Below are 22890 nucleotides of genomic sequence, written 5' to 3'. Positions count from 1 at the left end.
GGTGCTAATCTAGCCTTTGCCTGAGGCTATCTGGCAAATGCCTCTGTGCAGGGCTTGGGCGGGGCCGGTCGCACAGGATCAACAGGGTGGGCCGGAGAGAGCAGTTATGGCGGCTCTCAGTCCTGTCCCCAGGGGCTCTGCCTCTCTGAGTCCCAGCACCCGCTGCAAAGCTCAGAGAGAAAGCTGCACTCGCTCTGACCGAAGCCAGACAGTCCCGCTTCTCCCGTTTGAGTCTGGGTCCCTAAAGACTCGCCCGGATCTGGAGCTCAGAGTCTGCGACTCCCTCCTGATTGAAAACGCCAACCGCGCCCTCTGCCGCCAGCCCGCTCCGCGCACTCCGCACCTCAGAATTTGACTTCAGCACTGCGCCTCCTCTGAGTGTCCGTATGAGTTTCTCTTTCCTCCTAGTTGTAGGACTTCCACTCAGCCAGCGTTCCTGTGGTTCTGGGTGATGTCCCTTCCGTTTTTTGGTTTCACTTTTGAAGTAGTTGTTCAAAGCAGCAAACTCCGGTGTTAACCTATGCCGCCATCTTGGTTCTCCTGGTTATCTATTTTTATCATGGTTCTAACTATGTTTTTATAGTCTCCTTTTCTGTACACCCTCCTCCAACTACCTTTATTTCCAACTAGTAAACCATCCCAAACTCTAGAAGTTCCACAGAGTCTTTCACTGACTAGGATGTGGCTAGGTAAATCATTTGCCCTCGTAATCTCTAAGGTAGGGAAGTTCACATAAGAAGCTCTCCAAGGTGCTTTCCAATTTAGTAATTCCAGGATCTTGGTATTAAATTTTTCTCTTGTTCTCAGCTAACATCAAATGGGATGTAACTAGGATAAACCATTCTTTTTTGTGTACAGAGTGCATTTCATATATTTTTACCCTTTAATTGCTTCTAAAACTTGGCCAAATTTTTTTTAGACAGAATTGAATGAAATCTTTTTAAGATTTACAATTGCTTGGCTTTGAGGAAAATAAGTTGGCAGATGATTTAGCAGAATTTGCGTTGGATAATTTCTTTTTTTTAATATATTTTATTGATTTTTTACAGAGAGGAAGAGAGAGGGACAGAGAGTTAGAAACATCGATGAGAGAGAAACATCGATCAGCTGCCTCTTGCACACCTACTGGGGATGTGCCCGCAAGCCTTGGCCGGAATTGAACCTGGGACCTTTCAGTCCACAGGCCAATGCTCTGTCCAATGAGCCAAACCGGTCAGGGCATTGGATAATTTCTAAAGTAGCCTGATTTTTAAGTCAGAGCATATTCAAAATTGTTGGTTAAACAGTTTGTCTGCCTCTTATGAAAAATATTGTGCTGTTTTTGTACACATAAGTCTAATAGTACAACCTAGTAAAGAATTGGCAATTTTTGCAGATTGGTATACTAAAGTTTGATATCTAGCTCATTCAATAAACTTTATACTTTCTAGTGGCGAGTAAGAAAAGAAGCTATGATGGGTTTGGCTCAGCTTTATAAGAAATACTGTCTTCATGGTGAAGCAGGAAAGGAAGCTGCAGAGAAAGTGAGCTGGATAAAAGACAAACTTTTGCATATTTATTATCAGAATAGCATCGATGACAAGTGAGTAATATGTTGCTAGAATGGTTGAATATAAAGGTGCTTTTAATTTCTAAAAAAATAGAAATTCTATTTAATTTTTTAATAACTTCTAAGTTTAGAAACTATTTTCCATATATTTGTGCATGCTAGCCCATATAATAATAAAAGGCTAATATGCAAATTGTCCCCTTGACTGGGAGTTTGGCCAGGGGGTGGGGCCAGTCGGCCAACTGCCCGCAGCCCCTCCTCCCAGCCGGCCTGGCCCCACCCATGCACAAATTTGTGCACCGGGCCTCTAGTGTTTGTATAAGACTCTAGCCAAGATTGTAAGGTAGCATAATAATAGTGAAATAGGCATAGGCTTTGGATTCAGACTAGAGACCAAATGTTCATTCTGCCCTTTATTGGGTGTATGCTCTTGCACAACTGACAACTTCTATGCCACTTCAGTTTTATCTAAAAAGGAATAATAAAGCCTTCCTTAAAGAATTGTCATGTGGATTAAGTAAAATAATGAATGTAAAGCCCCCTAGCTCTATGCCTGGCAATACAGCACTATTTAATAATTATTAATTATTATTTTTCCTTTTTACAACACCGTAAGTACCAATAGAGGTATTACTGTGTTATTTTTTTATTGCGGTATAATTGACATAATTATATAGTGGTTCCATACAATATAGTGGTTCCATCTTTGTATATATTGAGAAGTGATTGCCACAGTAAGTCTGGTTAACATTCGTCCCCATACATAATAGTTATGATTTTTTTCATGTGATGAGGCCTTTTGTCATTTTCATTGTTTGAATGTTACTTATTATTTTATATTGGATTGTAATAATGATTTTGGTTTTTGTAAAATACTTGGTAATGTGTTATTGAATTAAATTGACTGACTACTTTGTATCACTGGATATGTATTTTATTGATTAATGAAGAAGAGCCCTTGTATTATCTTATTCCAATGACATTGAATAATAAATATAAGCTTAGCAAGATCATGGAAAGAAGAGATATCAACTGTACACAGGAAAAGCTAAATTTTCAGGAAGTAGTATGAAGGTAGAACCCCCTGATTTTTTTTTTTTTTTTTAATGACAACATGTGAAAGGAACTGAACTGTAATCAAAGGAAATTAATGTGGGGTTTTGGTAGGTTGTTTTGTTTTAGAATCAGCTATTCTTGAGATCATAGCTTTATATATTAGTATTAAGTCATTTGTTATAGCTCCAGACCATTGGAAGAATAGGTGACTTAGTACCTTAGCACCCTGTGTTTAGGAATGACATACAACCCTTTTAGAACACCTATTTCATACTGACAAATTAGACATTAAAGCCACAAAACTATCTCCAGGGAAAAGAACTGGTCACATATTGATCATTTTCATTGTATTTACACATATTCATACTACCCTTGGCATGTTATCTTTGCAGAATGTGGTTCTAACACAAAATGGCTATTTTTAAAAAACGAAACAGTGTTATCTGGGAGGTTTTTCGTTTGTTTCATAGACTATAGATAAAAATCTCTAAAAAGTAGAATAATTGTGTTATTGGGTGTTTGTTTCGTAGGCTGTTGGTAGAAAAAATCTTTGCTCAGTATCTTGTTCCCCACAATCTGGAAACAGAAGAGAGAATGAAATGCTTGTATTATTTATATGCTAGTTTGGATCCAAATGCTGTCAAGTAAGTTACTTTTTAATGATTGTTTGGATTACTTTCTGAAAATTTTATAAAATTACTTTATCTGATCTAATTAATTGTTCATGATGGGGTTATTGCTTCTGGTTGTATCAAGAACCTTAGATAAATATATACAGAGAAAATTTTTATAAGTTCAGACTTAGTCAAAAGCAAGAATATGCCTATAGGCATATTTGGCAACTGAATCAGTAATATCGTTTCGGGGATTCAATTAAGTCCCCATGTCAAAATTACCTATTGTCTACCTCTTGACTGAGGTGTAAATCATACTGTTGGAGCTTTACCACACTAAACCTCAGACTGGTTCTTTGTCAGGCAAGTATGTCCAAATCACCTCTATGTAGAATGTCCATATACATATTTCTTCTGAACCATTTGGAGTAATTTGAAGACATTGGATTTCTTCATCACTGAATACTTTAGTCTATATCCCCTAAGAACAAGGATATTCTTTTATGTAAACAGAGTACCCTTATCAAAATCAAGAGGTTTAACATTGATACACTATTATTTTCTAATCCAATATATATTCATTCAGATTTCCTCCATTGTCCAAGTAATATTCTTTATAGACATTTATTTTCTCATTGTAGGTTTACACATTGCATGTTTGGTTGTCATATCTCTAGTCTCTTAATGTGGAACGATTTCCTTGGTCTTTTTTGTCTTTTATGACTTTGATGGTTTTTGGAAGAATATTGAGCATGCCACTTATTTTGTAGATTGTTCCCTCAATTTGGGTTCACCTGGTATTTATTAGATTGAGATTATAGTTTTTCAGCAGAAATTCCACAGAGGTACGATTGTATCATGTTAGGAGGCATTATCTTTTTTAAAAGATTTGCAAGTGGATCCTAATTATCTAGATAGTAAACCCCTGAACTAAAGTTTGGTCTCTGTTTATATTTCAGAATATTTTGCAAAGAATACTTAGAGTTAGACTAATTTCTGAGGTCCTCTGGGCACCTGGAATTATGGAGTGGGTTTATGAGAGAAGAAAATTTGCTTCGTTGAGAGAAAAGAATTCTGAATAAACACACTCCGTTTTAAATGTGGCATCTCAGATCTACATCATTTCTGAGCAATTCATATTTTGAAATAGTCTACTGACCTTTATGCATATCCCCTTAGCCTGGCATAAAAAGGCCTTCATCATCTCATCCTTTTCTGTAGTATATGCCATGCATTTTGATAACATTTTATCTTTCTCTATACCAGAACATTCTAGCTATCTCTATTTAGAATGTCTTTCAATTCCTTCATTTACCTGTCAGATGCTGTTTATCCTATATTTTCTCTCATAAGAAACCTTATATTTATCATTTTACATTAAACCATCTTAATACTAATAATTGTATTTTCTGGTGCTTAAAATATTAGGTAAATGTAGAAGAATGATGCACCTACATCATGCAACAAGAAAAGTAATGAAATTAAACACTTACCAGTATTGTTATATTATGCACTTTTTTCATATTTGTAACTTTATTTTCAGAGCTCTCAATGAAATGTGGAAATGTCAGAACATGCTTAGAAGTCATGTACGAGAACTCTTGGATTTGCACAAGCAGCCTACAGTAAGTTCATGATTTGTTTAAACTCATTGTTATAGTCATTATCCAGATTTTCTGTAGTTATATATAATGAAGCAAATAGGAAGTATCTGAATTGTTCTATTTACCAAATGTCAGTTAAACATAATTTCTGTAGTTATCCAAGCAAAATTTCCATTACACATTAGTATAACAAAATTTTATTTTCCACCACAAGGAAAGAAATCGTGTTTTCTCATTTATCAAGTATTTAGACATTAATATATTATGCATAATTTTTCAAAATTCAAATAATTAAAATTAAACCTCAAGATAAAATTATATTAGAAGTAATAATCTTTTTTACTCCATGTTTTCTGGTCCTTCAGTGGAGAGTCAGTGTCAAATCAGGTATCAATCATATAAATATGCCAAATTCAAATTAACAAAAGAAATTCTGTCCAACATTTTCTGGAAGGTGGAGTAAAGAAATTTAATGATCTCTTAATATACCTCTAAATGTGTTTGTTAGAATACATGTTCTTTTTTTAAAATATAATTTTTAAAATTTATTTCAGAGAGAACGGGAGAGGGAGAGAGATAGAAATATCAGTAATGAGAGAGAATCATTGATTGGCTGCCTCCTGCATGCCCCTCAACCCAGGCGTGTCCCCTGACCCGGAATTGAACCATGACCTGGTTCATAGGTCGACGCTCAACCACTGAGCAACACCAGCCGGGCTAGAATACATGTTATTAATCAGGGAACCATAGACTGAAACCTTTCAAGGGTTCATGGACACTAAAGCAAGAGTTGACAGACTTTTTTTGTAAATAACTAGATAGTAAAATTTGGGCTTTGCCAACTATACACTCTGTGGTGAACTCTCAACTCTCTCTTTGTAGTGCAAAAACAGTTTTAGACAATATGTAAATAAATGGTCGTGATTGTGTTCCAGCAAAAGTTCAACAAAAACAGGTGGTCCATGGAACCATAGTTTACCAATTTCTGATACAAATTACTCAAGTTTCATACAAATTTAAGTCATCTTTTTTGTAATGGAGGAAAGGGGAGCACATTTTGGAGGGGAGGTGATTTTCTGAGGTTATTTATGTAAGGCCACACAAAAGCTAATAGAATTTTATTCAGGAGGAAAACATTTCTAGTCTTCACATTATTAGTTTATTTTCTTTGGTGTATGGTTTCATAGTAATTTCCATATAATTGCTTTATATCAAAGTTATCCTGTTCAATCTTCTGGCAAGATAATTTCCCTATGAAAATTATATACTCTAAATTTTTAAATACCTGTTACTGCTGACATCCCCTTTCCTTCTTTTTGTCCTAACTTAATAATTGTTGCTAGTACACAGTTTTTTATTATCAACTTAGGGTGTAGATATGATAATACTAGATATGGTAATATTTTTAACTTAAAAAATATAATCCTGAGCATAGATTTTTTTCCAGAAATTTAGTAGTACATATCACTTCTTTTGTTTTTGTTTTAAATTTCAGTCAGAGACTAACTGTTCTGCCATGTTTGGAAAACTGATGACCATAGCAAGTGAGTATGTTTATTTACTCTGTAGATATATAATAAACATCAAAACAGACAAATAATTTTCCCAATGGGACTATCAATTTAAATAAGGGAAAATGATCCTTTCCTTAGTAGTTTTATTTCGAAGTCCCAGTTAGGCTGATATTCTCTTGCTAGCTCAAGAGATAGGGGGATAGAGATATAGAAACATTGATGGGAGAGAAACTTCATCAATTGGTTGCCTCCAGCATGCCCCCCACTAGGGATCGAGCCTGAAACCTGGGAATGCGCCCATACCGGGAATGGAACCAGTTAGTTCCTGGGTTGATGCTCAACCACTGAGCCACACCCGAGGGCACTCAGCATTATTTTATTTTTAAGGCAACTTTCTTTTAGCTTAGTAGAGTAGTTTCTCTTAATGTATTATTGATGCTCTTTTAATTTTATAGAGAATTTGCCTGACCCTGGGAAAGCACAAGATTTTGTGAAGAAATTTAACCAGGTTCTCGGTGATGATGAGAAACTGCGGTCTCAATTGGAGTTATTAATCAGCCCAACCTGTTCATGTAAACAGGCAGATGTTTGTGTGGTTAGTAAATTATACTTTTACATTTGTTCTTCTAACTTTGCTTATAGAAATTTATATTTTATTAAAATCTGCTTTACAGAGGTTATTTTAGTTGTGTGAATTTACCAGTATTGTGAGCTCTGGCTTACCTAGGGAATATATCTGTGGTCAACTTAGCTCTCTTTACTTAACCACTCTTCAGCCAAAATTCCAGGAAAAACATTAGAGAACTAAGCCAGGGAGATTGGTCCTAGGAACTGAGCAAGATAAAATGCTTTGTATTTAGTAGACATTCATTAAGTGAATAAGAATTTTCTAAATGCTTGTTTGTGTATACATTTTCTTCTACCATATATTAGCAAGGAGATAGCCCTTGGCAAGAAATCAGCAATAGTTACATTGCTGTCTATGTATTTATAGATAAGGTAATTCCTATTTAGGCTTTTGTCTTCATTCTATTCTTGGACTCTTTTATTTTATAGAAAATCAGTATCATTGAAAACTTTATTCGCTCATTTATTTAGCATTTTATGAGCCATGCTAGCCAGGCAAGCCTCATTTTTCTCATCTCTAAATTTTAACTCCTTCATAGGGTTGTTAGAAGATTTGTCATTCATTCATATATATATATATTCATTCATATAATATATATATATATTATATATATGTATGTATGTGTGTGTGTGTGTGTGTGTATATATATATATGTATGTATGTATATATATATATATATATATATATATATATAGCATAATATTAGATCTAATAGCCAAATGACCTTCCAGATGTCCTTCCAGATGACCTTCAGATGAAGCCAGGGCTGGGAGGGCCAAGCCCCTTGCACAAATTTCGTGCATCGGGACTCTAGTCCTATCTAATAAAAGAGAAACATGGTAATTAGCGTGCGACTGCTACCCTTCCCATTGGCTAATCAGGGAGATATGCAAATTAACTGCCAGCCAAGATGGCGGCCAGCAGCCAGGCAGCTTGAAACTAACATGAGGCTTGCTTGCTTCAGTGACAGAGGAAACCAACGTTCCCCACCTGCCTTGCCGGCCTCTGAGCCTGCAGTTTGAAACATTGTAACAAATATAGAAGCTAAACAAAACCCCAGAAACCTGCTTTCAGGGAGCCAGGATCTCAGAGCTGGAGTTATACATTGTTTCGATTATAGAACGCAAACAAACCAGATACCTGCTTTCAGCAGCGGAGGCCTAAGAGCTGGAGCCTCAGAGCTAAAGCTGGCCCAGAATTCAAAAAAAAAAAAGGAAAAAAGGAGCGGATGGGAGCTTCCATCACCCGCCAGCCTGAAAACAGCCCTCAGCCCCTCACCCAGGCTGGCCAGGCACCCCAGTGGGGACCCCCACCCTGAAGGGTGTGTGACCAGCTGCAAACAGCCATCATCCTCTCACCCAGGCTGGCCAGGCACCCCAGTGTGGACCCCCACCCTGATCCAGGACACCCTTCAGGGCAAACCAGCCGGCCCCCACCCGTGCACCAGGCCTCTATCCTATATAGTAAAAGGGTAATATGCTTCCCAGCACCGGGATCAGCGTGACAGGGGGCAGCGCCCAAACCCCCTGATCGCCCTGCGGCTCTGTGGGTGACGGGGGGTGGTGCCCCAACTCCCCTATTGGCCCTACTCTGTGAGTGACAGGGGGGAGCTCCTCAACCCCCTGATGTGCCCTGCTCTGTGAGTGACGGGGGAGCTCCCCAACCCCCAGATGGGCCCTGCTCTGTGCGTGACAGGGGGTGGCACCGCAACCTCCCTATCGACCCTGCCTTGAGTGTCACGGGGCGGTGCCCCAACCCCCCAATCGGCCCTACCCTGAGCGTGACTGAGGGTGGCATCGCAACCTCCCAATCCGCCCTGCTCTGTGCATGACGGGGCGGCGCCCCAACTCCCCAATCGGCCCTGCTCTGAGCCCGACCAGGAGCTGCACCTAGGGATTGGGCCTGCCCTCTGCCACCTGGATGCAGGCCTAAGCCAGCAGGTCGTTATCTCCCGAGGGGTCCCAGACTGCGAGAGGGCACAGGCCGGGCTGAGGGGCCCCCCCTTCCCCCCCAGTGCACAAATTTTTGTGCACCAGGCCTCTAGTATTATAATAAGAATGTAATATGCTAATTAGACCAGACGTCCTACTGGGACGAAGCAAAAGCTGCAGCTGCGGGATTGAGGCAGCCATAGCAGTTGCTAGGGCGGAATCCAGGCAGCCGTGGCTGCAAAGGACCTACTCTTACATGAATTTCGTGCATCAGGCCTCTGATGTGTGTGTGTGTGTGCGCGCGTGTATACACACATATATACATCCTTGTCCCTACACTACCCTTTAAGAGTTAAGTAAATTGTATTTCTATGGTATTACACATAGATAACAAGCACTGTGTATGGGACCAATCCTTAATAGATGAAAAAAAGAAAGAAAAATTTAGATATTTGTGTCTAACTTGGTTCTAGAAAAAATAAGGATGGGATAATTATTTAAATATGTAATAAGGTATAAGAACTATAATATATGTTTACAAAGTTGTTTGAGAGCATGGAGTTAGGTATTTATTCAGTCGGGGGATACAGGGTATCTAAGTGGATCTAAAAAGACCAATAATTATTTCTAGTATTATTGTTTATATACATGGATATATTTTATATAGCCATGATATGGAAGCAACCTAGGTGTCCATTGATAGATGAATGGATAAAGAAAGTTGTACACACACTGGACTATTACTCAGTCATGAAAAAGAATGAAATCTTGCCCTTTGCAACAACATGAATGGACCTAGAGCAATGATGGCGAACCTATGACACGCGTGTCAGGTGACATGCAAACTCATTTTTTTGGTTGATTTTTCTTTGTTAAATGGCATTTAAATATATAAAATAAGTATCAAAAATATAAGTCTTTGTTTTACTATGGTTTCAGATATCAAAAAATTTCTGTATGTGACACGGCACCAGAGTTAAGTTAAGGTTTTTCAAAATGCTGACACGCCGAGCTCAAAAGGTTCGCCATCACTGACCTAGAGGGTAGTATGCTAAGTGGAATAAGTAAGAAAAAGACAAGCCTGTACTGTTTCACTTATATGCAGAATATAAAAAACTAAACAAATGAACTAACAAAACAAGATAGACTCGTAGAGAGAGAAGAAACTGATAGTTGCCACAAAGTTGGGATGATGGGCAGATGAGCAAAAAGGTAAAGGGAATTGTGAGATGCAAACTTGTAAGTCGTGTGGATGTAAAGTACATCATTGGGAATGCAGTCAATAATATCACAATAACTACAGAGACAGATGATTACTAGATTCATGCTGATCATTTCTTAAGGTATATAAATGTCAAATCACTGTGTTGTACACTTGAATCTAATATATTACTGTATGTCAACTATAATCTTAAAAGAGCTTTACATTTAGAATAAGCTTATAAATAGAGTTACTACTTTATCGTTTGAACGCACTTAATGTGTTTATCTTCTCAGCTAAAATTTACATTTACTCCTCAGATACTCAATTAAAAGCCTTGTCATTAGAGTAAATTTCTTTATCCAGTGCCCAGCATATTGTAACTTTGACCTTGTCTCTAGGTGGTTCAGTCCCTATAATCATTAAGTGCTGTATTCTTTAGACATTTACAGCAGTGTCTTTTCTTTGTAGTTTCTATTTGATGTAATGCTACCATCTTCGACTCAGCTCTGTTTATCCAAAAGTGAAGATCTTTATAAAAATATTTATACACTTATGAATCTGTCTCTTTTTAAAAAACAAATGATTGACCTAAAACACATTATTCTGTCAAATTATGAAATAAACCAAGAAACTTATCCATGAAAGTGTACATTGTTTTGTTTTTTTAAAAGTAAAGCATCAAAAATTTTATGGGAGAAATATGAGACAAAGGCATAAATCACACCATATTATTTCTATTTTGTTCTCCACAGTCCAGATTTTGCAGTAATTGCCTAAGGAGTGCATAATTTCAGTCAGAGTCTAAAGCAGAAGTGTGTGTGTGTGTGTGTGTGTGTGTGTGTGTGTGTGTGTGTGTGTGTTCTGCTGGTTTTGAATCTTTAAATGCTTTTGATGTATATAATCATATTTATTTTGAAAAACATGAAAGTGAATCATACTTATGGTAAAACTCTTTGCTTTTTAGAGAGAAATAGCTCGGAAACTTGCAAATCCTAAACAGCCAACAAATCCTTTTTTAGAGATGGTCAAATTTCTGTTGGAAAGAATTGCACCTGTGCATATTGATTCCGAAGCCATAAGGTAAGCTAGGAAATATATTTACTCAAAAATAAAATATAATCTAAAACTAGTGTTGTAAATTTAAATTCTTGGTTTCTAAGTAGACCTGAAAATGTTCCCTGTATACCTTTCTAATGGAAGCATACAGGTTGAAAGAATGGCCTGTTTATTTTCCAGTCTTTGGCTTACTTCAATGCTTTTTTATTTTTTAACAGTTCCTGTGTTTATTTTTAGTTTATATGTGCTCATTAAAGAAAACCTAGGACATAAGAACAGAGAAGAAAATTTAAATATATAGACTATCAATCAATCAATCTTTGAGTTTTTCTTTTTTTAATTTAAAGAATGAAATCTTATAACACCAAAAGCCAAAGAATCACAGATTTTACTATATAAACATCTGTAACTTCTGTATGTTTAAGCAGATAAAATAAACAACAACAACAACAAAGAAGTCTTTAGAAGTTTATGGGAGAACAGAACTTGGGGGCAGAGACTCTATTTTTTAATCCTCACCGAAGTTATATTTTTACTGATTTTGAGAGGGGGGATTTGTGGGGGGCAGGTGGGGGGCATCAATCGTTTGCCTCCTGTATTCACCCTGACTGAGAATCAAACCCACAACCATTTGGTATACGGGACAATACTCCAACCAACTGAGCCAGTTGACCAGGGTTATCTTTGGGGTTTTTTAACCATTTTAATGATTGCATAATATTCTTCAGTATGTATTACATCACTGTTCACTTGAGGTATGTGAAAACCGAATCATGTTTTGAAAAGAGCACAAGATTACCATCATACTGGTCTGGTTTCAAAACCTGTTTAATACTGCTTTGTGGCTTTTGAAAAAAGCCCTCTAATTTATCTGAGTTTTTAATTTATTTTTTACTTTAGTATGGGTGTAACATCTCCTTTGGATGATTGTGAGATTTATCGATAACATATAAAAAGTAAGGAGCCTGGCCCTGACTGGTTTTGCTTAGTGGTTAGAGTGTTGGCCGGTGGACTGAAGGGTCACAGGTTCAGTTCCAATCAAGGGCAGGTACCTCGTTTGCAGACTTGATCCCTAGCCCAGGGTGCATGTGGAAGGCAACCAATCAATGTGTCTCTTTCACATTGATGTTTCTATCTCTCTGTCTCTCAACCTCCCTTTCCACTCTCTGAAAATCAATGGGGAAAAAATATCCTCGGGTGAGGGTTAACAAAACAAAAGGAAGGAGCCTGGCATAATTGATAGCTGTTTTTTATTAACTGTTCCCATAGTTTCATACATTTCAGTTGTTTCCAATGATTTCCTGTTGTACTTTTGTGAATACTTTTCCCTTGCACTAATTATTTTTCTAGTTGATAAGCTGAATACTATGATGTTACTAATTTAGATTTTCTTTTATTAATAGTGCACTGGTAAAACTGATGAACAAATCAATAGAGGGGACAGCAGATGATGAAGAGGAGGGTGTAAGTCCAGATACAGCTATTCGTTCAGGACTTGAACTTCTTAAGGTATTTTTGAAACAGTTTTGTCTCTAGCAGTTTAGTAATCACTTGTTTTATTAAAAACTTTTCATGTTGACATTATTACAGATTCTCCCCCCCCCCTTTGCCCACCTCTACCTATCTCCCCCTCTTTTAACCTTCACACTATTCTTCTATGTCCATGGGATATGCATGTATATGTTCCTTAGCTAATCCCTTCAACTTCTTTATCCAGTCACCTCCACCCCCACCCCTCCCCTCTGGCTCTCTCCTCTCTGTTCCGTGTATCCATGCTCTGGTTCCATGTTGTTCATCGGTTTATTTTGTTCATTAGATTCCACAAGGAATCAAAATTTGAATTTTGTTAAGGAGATGCAAGAGTTAGGCCTTATTTCATTGGAAACTATTCAAAAGATTTAAACTTTTTGTAGCGATCATATTTTATAAAAATACGTTTTTACATTTATAATAATGTACTTATTTTACATTATAAAATAACATTTTTGAGCCCTAGCTTCATTGGTTAGACTAGCATTGGTCTGCGGACTGAAGGGCCACAGTTTCAATTCTGGTCAAGGGGATATACCTTGGTTGCAGGCTCAATCTCTGGCCCTGGTCAGGGTACATGCAGGAGGCAACCCATAAATAGATCATTTGCATGTCTGCTGTGCTTGTAATAGAATATGTTAAATGATCTAGTACCTTTTAAAGAACCTGCATCTGAAGTAGCGGGATTGCTCATGAGAATATTATATGACAACGTGTGTCTTATCAGGGAATTTTTAAATTATTGGTAATTGTAATAGATGTCAAAATATTCAGTGAATTGAGCCAATTAGTAAGGTCAGGCAAGACTTAATAGAAAAGGTAGGACTTAATCTAGGAGACAAACATCATCAAAGACAATAATTCTTGGCATATTTTAGGGATCATTAGGAATCTAGCCTGACTAGAGAAAAGGATTGCTTTGGGGCGTAATGCGAGACGAGGTTGGTTCCAGATTGTGAAGTGCCATTGGGGCAGAAAGATATTATCAGGGCTTTTTTCTTTTCCTTTTTTAAAAAATATAATTATTTTTATTGATTTCAGAAAGGAAGGGAGAGGAAGAGAGAGATAGAAACCTCAGTGATGACAGAGAATCATCATTGATCGGCTGCCTCCTACACACCACACACTGGGGATCAAGCCCACAACTTGGGCATGTGCCCTGATGGGGGATCGAACCATGACCTCCTGGTTCATAGGTTGATGCTCAACCACTGAGCCACACCGTTCAGGCTTATCAGGACTTTTTAACCTTGTTTTTAATATGATATCAACATTTGATAGAGTTTTTATTGGATGGACTAAAGAGAAGAAATTGAAGTCAATGAAACATTTAGACCACTGTAACATGTAAACTAAGGGAGGAGATGCAAACCAGTGCAATCAATGGACATTAGAAAGAGGGTTGTGCCCTAGCCAGTTTGGCTCAGTGGAGGGAGTGTCGGCCTGTGGACCAAAGAGTCCCGGGTTCGATTCTGGTCAAGGGCTCCTCCCTGGCCCAGGCCCTGGTTGGGGTTTGTGCAGGAGGCAACCAATTGGTGTGTTTCTCTCACATTGATGTTTTTCTCTCTTTCCCTCTTCTTACACTCTCCCTAAAAATAAGTAGAAAAAGTTCCTTGGGTGAGGATTAAAAAAGAAAGAAGAGAGGGTTGTACTGGAATGGTCTTAAATATTATATCATGGAAAGAATTTATATGCTTCATGAGAAATATTTTAATTATACTTTTAATAATAGGGTTATATTTTTTAAATAGTTTTAAGAGTAAAATCATCTTTAAGATAGACATTTTTTAAAACTTTTTTTAAGTTCATTTTTTAGAGATAGAGGGGAAAGGAGAGAAAGAAAAACATCAAGGTGAGAGCAAAATATCACTCAGCTGCCTCCTACACACCCCCTACCAGGGATCGAGCCCACATCTGGGCATGTGCCTGACCAGGAATCAAACCAGCAACCTTTCCGTACATGGGAGGATGCCCAAAGATAACATACAAATTAAGAGAGAAGAGACAAACCAGAGACATTAGAACATAGATTGTTTGATTTGGTTTTTCAAATTTGATTCTCCATTTTTCTGAGTTATTAAAACCTCCTAACTAAATATTATCACTGTAAATCTCACCAAATGAGACAATCTCTCCACTTTATTGCTCATTAAATGATTATCTTATAAGTTACTGAAGACTATATAATCCATTCCCCCATCTCCCTGCCTCTCAACTTTAACCCTTATATCCAATATTATGCTAACTAAATTGTTTCCATAACATGTAACTTTGTAGACATGTTATGTCTAACTTGCTGTAAATTCCTTAAGGATAGGCTGGAACTTAGGTCATAATAAATAGGGAATAATTATATTTTTGTAGTCACGATTAAAAGTTATCAATAATCGCCCTAGCCCAGTGGTCGGCAAACCATGTCTCGCGAGCCACGTGCGGCTCTTTGGCCCCTTGAGGGTGGTACTGCCACAAAATACCGATTTCTGTGCATGGGCCACAAAGTTTCAATCGCACTGTACGTGCGTGCCCGCACGTGGTATTTTGTGGGAAGAGCCACACTCAAGGGGCCAAAGAGCCCCATGTGGCTCGCAAACCGTGGTTTGCCGACCACGGCCCTAGCCGGTTTGGCTCAGTGGATAGAGCATTGACCTGTGGACTAAAGGATCCCAGGTTCGATTCTGGTGAATGGCACATGCCCAGGTTGCAGGCTCAATACCCCGTGGGGAATGTGTAGGAGGCAGCCAATCAATGATTCTCTCTCATGACTGATGTTTCTATCTCTCCCTCTTCCTTCCTCTCTGAAATTAATAAAAAAAATATTTAGCCGAAACCGGTTTGGCTCAGTGGATAGAGCGTCGGCCTGCAGACTCAAGGGTCCCAGGTTCGATTCCGGTCAAGGGCATGTACCTGGGTTGCGGGCACATCCCCAGTGGGAAATGTGCAGGAGGCAGCTGATCGATGTTTCTCTCTCATCGATGTTTCTAACTCTCTATCTCTCTCCCTTCCTCTCTGTAAAAAATCAATAAAATATATTTAAAAAAAAAAATATTTAAAAAATGGGAAAATTCTTTAAAAAATTATCAATAATGTCTTTTTTGTTTATAGTTATGATGAGTGAACTTTTTTAATATTAAAATATTTCCTTGTAGAGTATCTTTTGCCATGAAATAAAGCTCTTGGTTAGCATTTTGTTTACATCATAACATCATACACTATGAAAGAGGAGCCACATTTTCTGCATTCCCAGTATCAGAATAGACTCTCAGATAAGAGGAAAATTAGGCAAGGGCCGGATATCAGCTGTCTTAAGGAATCTACTTCACAGTATTTCTGTCAGTTTCTTATTAGCCATGCCTGACTACTAGATATAAATCATAATTCTGTGTAGCCAGCTTGTGAAGCCCATATTTTAAATCATATTTATAGTTATCTTCTTTTAATGGATTAAAACCATTGTCTGTACTTCTAAAGCTATATCTGTTCCTCCAGGTTCTGTCTTTCACACATCCTACCTCGTTCCACTCTGCAGAGACCTATGAGTCCCTGTTACAGTGCCTCCGAATGGAAGATGACAAAGTAGCAGAAGCTGCTATACAAATTTTTAGAAATACAGGCCACAAAATAGAAACAGACCTACCCCAGATACGATCGTGAGTATATTTTTTCTTGTAGTAAACACAAGAGGCTTCTAAGTGTGGGAGCCATAGGATCTTTGTTTCCCTTTCGCATAGGAAGACAGGGGAGAGGAAAGACAACTTGTATTTCGAAGCTACTTCTCTGTATTCTTTGTTTCATCTTTTCTCTGCCTCATTTCTCCCCTACCTTTAGAATATAGGTAGAGGAAGAAACTGAAACTTTGTTTATTACAATATGATTTTAAAATAGTAATATTAATGATCAAGAGTTATCACAGAATTTAGAATTTGTGGTTAATATATTTTTCTAACCTATGTATGTTCACCTTTTTCTTTCCAACTGGTTATAAATTCAAAAGCTCCTACCATAACCGACCACAGAATGAGATAATCAAGTAGTAAGCTTAATAAAATATTTCTTAGTTGCATGGTTGTTGACAGAGGTGATTTTTATTGTTTTGATCCCTTCTCATAAGAATGACATACATTTTGTTCATTTTGGCATCTTAAAGAGGTTTCTTAGGATCAGAATTGTGCTGAGACTATATTTGGACATAAAATTTAGGAGATAAATTTTGGAAGAATTATAGCTTATAGCTGTTGAATCACATGTTCAGAGTATATGCAGATAGTTTGGGGTATATCCAAATCAAACCAGTTTTTCTTAGAGAGTAATCATAGAACAAGAAGCCTCATGACTCATAAAGTTTGTATTAAATTTGTGAGCTTATGGTTAAATTTGAGAAACAATTAAATATTTATTGTACCTTTTCTTCATTGTCAGTGCTGTACTGGCTAATCTGAAAGAATTACCACAGTCAGTCCCTGCTCTCAAGGAGTTTATAGTCTAGAGATAATACTCTTTATATTTGTATATTATAGAAAAAAAAAAACATTGAAGAAAATAGAGCAAGAGCCAAATATCAGCTGTAGGATAAAGTTTCTCATGCATTTCCTGAAAGTAGGAAAATCTCTGTATATTTTTTTAAGGTAAAAGATTTAGTCATGAAGGAATTCTATCCCAAAGGAAGTAGTGGAAAAAGCGGGTATGGATGGAATAGTTAACTTTGGACACAAGAAATAAAACCTTTTTTTCTAAAAGACAAATGGGGAAGGAAGGAGAGAATCACTGAAAAGCAGAGAAGCACAACACTATAGACCTAAATAACAACCCTGATGCATCATAGAATTATAGCACACTAGGAAAGCAACGAGAAAGGTTAAAGTTGACTTATGTATCATCATTTCATGAGGCTAAGAAGAATTAATAATGCATTTAACAACAAATTGAAACAATACATCTTCCTTTGTTACTTGAATTATTTACAGGAATTGTTACTCTGGTAAATTATTTTGTGAAAGAAAAGACTTAAGTAGTACTCTATCAAAGAGGTTTTTTGGGCATGGAAATCCCTGTTCCAAACCTGCATGGAGAAACATGGCATATTCGGATCAAATCAGACCTACAGTGACTAGCCTATGTTCTCATTTTGTTGTTGTTGAGGTGCATGACATTGAGTCTAGCCTCCCATTACCATAAGAGGACCCTTTGTCAGCACTGTATTTAATACCACTGACCTTATGATCTATAAAATAGGATAATTGTATTACATTTAATTATGACACGTATCTTTCCTTTTATTTTTTCCTTATAGATTTCCTAATTAGAAAAACACTATATATATATATATATATATATACTCATTGTAAAAAGCTCAAACTTTAAAAAATATAAAGAACAAGTCACTATTAACATTTTTTATGAAATGTTTTGTCTACTTGATGTGTATGTCTATTTTTTATAAGTTGATACAAACATGCTTCTTTCTTCATTACACTTGTTTCCCATATCATCAACATTTAATACTTTAAGACTAATTCGTATTTCCACATTGTCCTATAGAAAGATTTTTTAATTTTGTTCTTCATTGTCAGTATGGAGGTTAAGTATAGGGATTTTGGAGCAGAAATGCTTATCTTCAAATCCCAACTCTACCATTTCCTAACTCTGTTACCTTAAGAAGCTTAAATAATATTTTTGTGCACTGTTTTTTTCCATCTGTTTATTGACTGTAATAATTAATCCTCTTGAGTGATTTGAGGATTAAACCACGTAAAAATTCTTAGAATCATAATTGGCATCAAGTACTCAATCATTGTTAGATGTTTCTATTACTCTTCTACCAATATACACTGAGTGGCCAGATTATTATGACCACCTGACGTTTGTAGGCAGATTAGGTATAATTTTGCGCTGACGTTGCTAGAGGGCCAGATCATTATAAACGTCTGAATAGCACAACATACCTAAGTATAGTTGCTGATCAAGTTCATCCTATCATGATGATGGCGTATCCCAATGGAGATGGCTTCTTCCAACAAGACAATGCGCCATGCCACGGTGCTTGTATTGTGCAGGAGTGGTTTCATGAACATGAGGGAGACTTTACCTTGCTTAGGTGGCCCCCACAATCACCAGATCTCAATCCAATTGAGCATTTGTGGGATGAAGTTAAAAGAGCCATCAGGCAGCTGGTTCCACAACCATCAAATCTCACAGAACTAGACAGTGCTATTCATCAGGCATGGTGTCAGATTCCTCGCATCACCTTTCAACATCTCGTGGAGTCAATGCCACGAAGAATCGCCACAGTATTGAAGGCAAAAGGTGGTCCAACGAAGTACTGATGGGGTGGTCATAATAATCTGGCCACTCAGTGTATATATGTCTATGTCCTTGCATACTTTCTTTCACTGGTATAATAATTTCAGCTTTTAAATAAAACTTGGTCTTTTGCTACTTGTATTTCTTGAATCATACTTGGAAACTGAGAAGGAACTTTAGATCTTTTTATAAATCTGATAGTTTTTAAGAGAGACTTTTCTGTCAGCATACATCCAAATAATTATGAAAGAGAACGTAGGAGGTAACCAAAAGAACTACCTGTAGTTTATGGACTTTTTTTTTTTTTAACTATGATATTATTTTTTACAGGACTTTAATTCCTATTTTACATCAGAAAGCAAAGAGAGGTACTCCACACCAAGCAAAACAGGCTGTTCACTGTATACATGCCATATTCACAAATAAAGAAGTCCAGCTTGCACAGATTTTTGAGGTATATATAATATGTAGGGTGTCTTTATGTTGATTTTTATTATCTGTGAAGGTAGGTTTTTGTTTGTTGTGGGGTTTTTTATTTTTGTTTTTAAGGTGTTTTTTGTTGTTGTTTTTTTATCCCACCCTAGACTATAAATTCCATAGGAGCAGGGACTCTCTCTGTTTATTCAGTAATATATTGCCAGCCTTTAGGTCAGATTATATATTTAAATACTACATATGGAAAGGTGTTTTTTTATGTTTTTGTTATGACATTTTACTTAATTGGGTCAGTGATCCATTTAATCCTCAAAAAGTATTAGTTAGATGACTTTGAACCACCAAGTTAAAAGTACCTGACACCCCTACCTGAAAATTAGTCCTGTTGGCCTTTTCTTATGTATGATTCTTGGCCTGATTCCATTACTAGAAAGGTCGTTTAAAATGTTCCCACAGGATAAAAAATCCTCTAACATAACAAAACTATTGTACATGGCTCAAGAAATAATGCTGATTTGATGCAGAAATGTTCTTGTTTTCACTCCTACCTTTAATTGGGCTTTATTTTTTTCTATTGTCTATTTTCTGCATTCTTCAGACTTGTTAAATTTTAGTAGGTGAAATAAGAGTCAAGTGTCTGATATGGCTGAAGTTACTTTTGATCATATCATTAGAACAGATTTGTTTGAGCATGATAAATTCAGGAGGATTTGGGAACATTTACTCTTCCGTAGAATGTCTAGCTGTTTACAAAACAAACTGGTAATTTTGACTGTTTTATTTTTATAGCCACTCAGTAGAAGTCTGAATGCTGATGTACCAGAACAACTTATAACTCCATTAGTTTCATTGGGCCACATTTCTATGTTAGCTCCAGATCAATTTGCTTCTCCAATGAAATCTGTAGTAGCAAATTTTATTGTGAAAGATCTGCTAATGAATGACAGGGTAAGTCTCTCATTTAATTGAATTTAGAATCATGAGATTAAGACTATTATCTATCTACATCGTTATCACATTTCTGCTTCTTTATATATAATTCTTTTTAAATTATTGTATGCTTTCCCTCCTTATTTACTTAGTTTCCTAATGACATTCTGACTTCTGTTTAGCTATTACTAGATATTAACATTTAAGAAAGAAAAAATGAGCCCTAGCTGGTTTGGCTCAGCGGATAGAGCATCGGCCGGAGGACTGAAGGGTCCCAGGTTTGATTCTGGTCGAAGGCCACACGCCCATGTTGTGGACCCTACCCCCAGTGGGTGGCGTGCAGGAGGGAGCTGATCAATGGTTCTCTCTCATCATGGATGTTTCTATCTCTAGCTCTCTCTAGCTCTCTCTCCCTCTCCCTTCCTTAATAATTTTTTTAAAAAGAAAGAAAAAAATGAGAACATGAGATGGATAAATTATGATGTAAAAAATATAAGTCAAAGGACAATTTATTTGAATGCCAGAATTTTGTTTTATCAAGCATTGTTAAAAATCTAAGTGGAATTGTATTTGACTAGCATTTTGAAGTATCTGGGCTTAGATAGAAAGATACTTGGCAGTGCACTCTTTTTTTTTTTTTTCCCTTCCCCCATTTGGATGTAATAGACAAGGATGGAAGAGCATGGCCAAAGTCTCATTCCTATTCCACATTTTTGTGCTGTTTTTCGAACTGTTGCTAGATGTGGCTGGCAACAAATGTGAAATTTAAGGCACCTCTTAGATGATGACTTAATTGTTCAAGGATCCTAATTTAAAATGACTTTTTTGTGTGATAATATATACATAAAATAAATTTTGCCATTTTTACCATTAAGTGTACAGTTTATGCTATATTCAACCACATTCTTAATCTTTTTGTTGGATGTTTTTGTTTTGATTCATTTTAAAAAACAAACAAGTTTAATAACATATACATACCTCTTGTATACCAGTACATGGGAGACACTCAGGAAAGCCAAGTAACTCTTCCGAAATGGCCCAGACTACCAGCTAACATATGCACCCACATTGTTGTGGAACCATCACTACTATATACTTCCAGAATTTACCATCTCAGATGGAAACTGTATTCACTAACCAATGACTTCCCATTGCTTCCAACCCCTGGTAAACTCTGTTCTACTTGCTGGCTCTATCAATTTGCCTTTTCTACATACCTCTTATCATACAGTATTTGTCCTTTTGTGTCTGGCTTATTTCATTGAGTATAATGCTTTCAAGGTTGTGTTATATTGTAGTATGTGTCAGAACTTCATTTTATGCTAGAATAATAATCCATTGTGTGTGTAGCCTACATATTGTTTATTCATTTGTTGATAAACACTTGGATTTTTTCTACCTTTTGATTATATGAATAATGCTGATATGAACATTTGAGTCCCTGTTTTCAGATCTTTGGGGTATATACCTAGGAGTGGAATTCCTGAGTCATATAGTCATTCTATGTTAAACTTTTTGAGGGATCACCTGTTTCCCACAGCAGCTCTATATTCCCACCAGCAATGCACAAGGCTTCCAGTTCCAATACATCTTTGCAACACTATTCTTTTCTGGGTGTTTTTTTATAATAGCTATACAAGAAGCATTATCTTGTGGTTTTGATTTATGTTTCCCTAAAGACTAATGATGTTGAGGATTTTTTTTCATGTGCTTGTTGGCCATTTATATATTTTCTTTGGATAGTCAAAATCCTTTGTCCACCTTTAATTGAGTTGTTTGTCTTCGTTGTTGAGTTGTAAGAATTCTTTATATAATCTGAATATTAAACCTTTGTCAGATATTTGCTAACTCCAAGATCATAAAGATTTCCCTCTATATCTTCTTGAGAGTTTTATAGTTTTCTAACTCTTAAATTAGATCTTTTGATCTATTTCAAGTTCATATTTTATATGATATATGGTAAGTTACCCTTTATTCTTTTGCCTGTGGATATCTAGTGCCATTTGTTGAAGAGACTCTTCTTTCTTTAATAATTGATCTTAACACCCTTAAAAAATCAGTTAAACATATATGTATATGAGGGTTTTCTGGTTTCTCTTTCATTTCGTTGGTCTAAATGCCTGTATTTATGTCAGTACCAATCACACTATCTTGATTACTATAGATCTCTAGTAAGCTTCAAAATAAGGACGTTTGAGTTCTTCAACTTTGTTCTTTTCTAAGCTATTCTTTTTTTTTTTTTAATATATTTTATTGATTTTTTACAGAGAGGAAGGGAGAGGGATAGAGAGTTAGAAACATTGATGAGAGAGAAACATTAATCAGCTGCCTCCTGCACACTCCCTACTGGGTATGTGCCCGCAACCAATGTACATGCCCTTGACCAGAATCGAACCTGGGACCCTTCAGTCCGCAGGCCGATGCTCTATCCACTGAGCCAAACCGGTTAGGGCCTAAGCTATTCTTGATGACTTTCCTATAGCGCTACCTTGTTCAGCATGAAAAACTTAATGAGAAAAACTTTAATTTTTTTTCTAAAAAT

At 36.7% G+C, this 22890-nt stretch overlaps 1 protein-coding gene across 16 annotated transcripts in view; it reads left to right on the top strand.

Annotated features, from left to right (window-relative positions):
- The window catches only part of PDS5A (PDS5 cohesin associated factor A), a 107316-nt gene that overhangs the window by 57748 nt on the left and 26678 nt on the right, over positions 1–22890 (top strand). For 13 of the 16 annotated variants that reach the window (XR_004971458.1, XR_004971460.1, XR_004971459.1 and 10 more), the window contains 10 exons: positions 1431–1582; positions 3136–3249; positions 4763–4844; positions 6319–6367; positions 6793–6932; positions 11065–11180; positions 12560–12665; positions 16173–16333; positions 19314–19437; positions 20208–20366. Coding sequence is in view for 13 of the 16 variants with exons in the window: in XM_036331676.1 (XP_036187569.1) it covers positions 1431–1582; positions 3136–3249; positions 4763–4844; positions 6319–6367; positions 6793–6932; positions 11065–11180; positions 12560–12665; positions 16173–16333; positions 19314–19437; positions 20208–20366 (1203 nt within the window). In the remaining 3 variants the exon portion in view is untranslated. Of the gene's footprint in view, positions 1–1430; positions 1583–3135; positions 3250–4762; positions 4845–6318; positions 6368–6792; positions 6933–11064; positions 11181–12559; positions 12666–16172; positions 16334–19313; positions 19438–20207; positions 20367–22890 lie in introns of those variants that run through there. The other 3 variants (XM_036331697.1, XM_036331769.1, XM_036331718.1) reach the window with 3 other exon arrangements.

The sequence above is a fragment of the Myotis myotis genome, unplaced genomic scaffold (genome assembly GCF_014108235.1).
Source record: "Myotis myotis isolate mMyoMyo1 unplaced genomic scaffold, mMyoMyo1.p scaffold_m19_p_1, whole genome shotgun sequence".
NCBI classification, from domain to species: domain Eukaryota; kingdom Metazoa; phylum Chordata; class Mammalia; order Chiroptera; family Vespertilionidae; genus Myotis; species Myotis myotis.
This window is presented reverse-complemented; position numbering and strand designations above follow the sequence as displayed.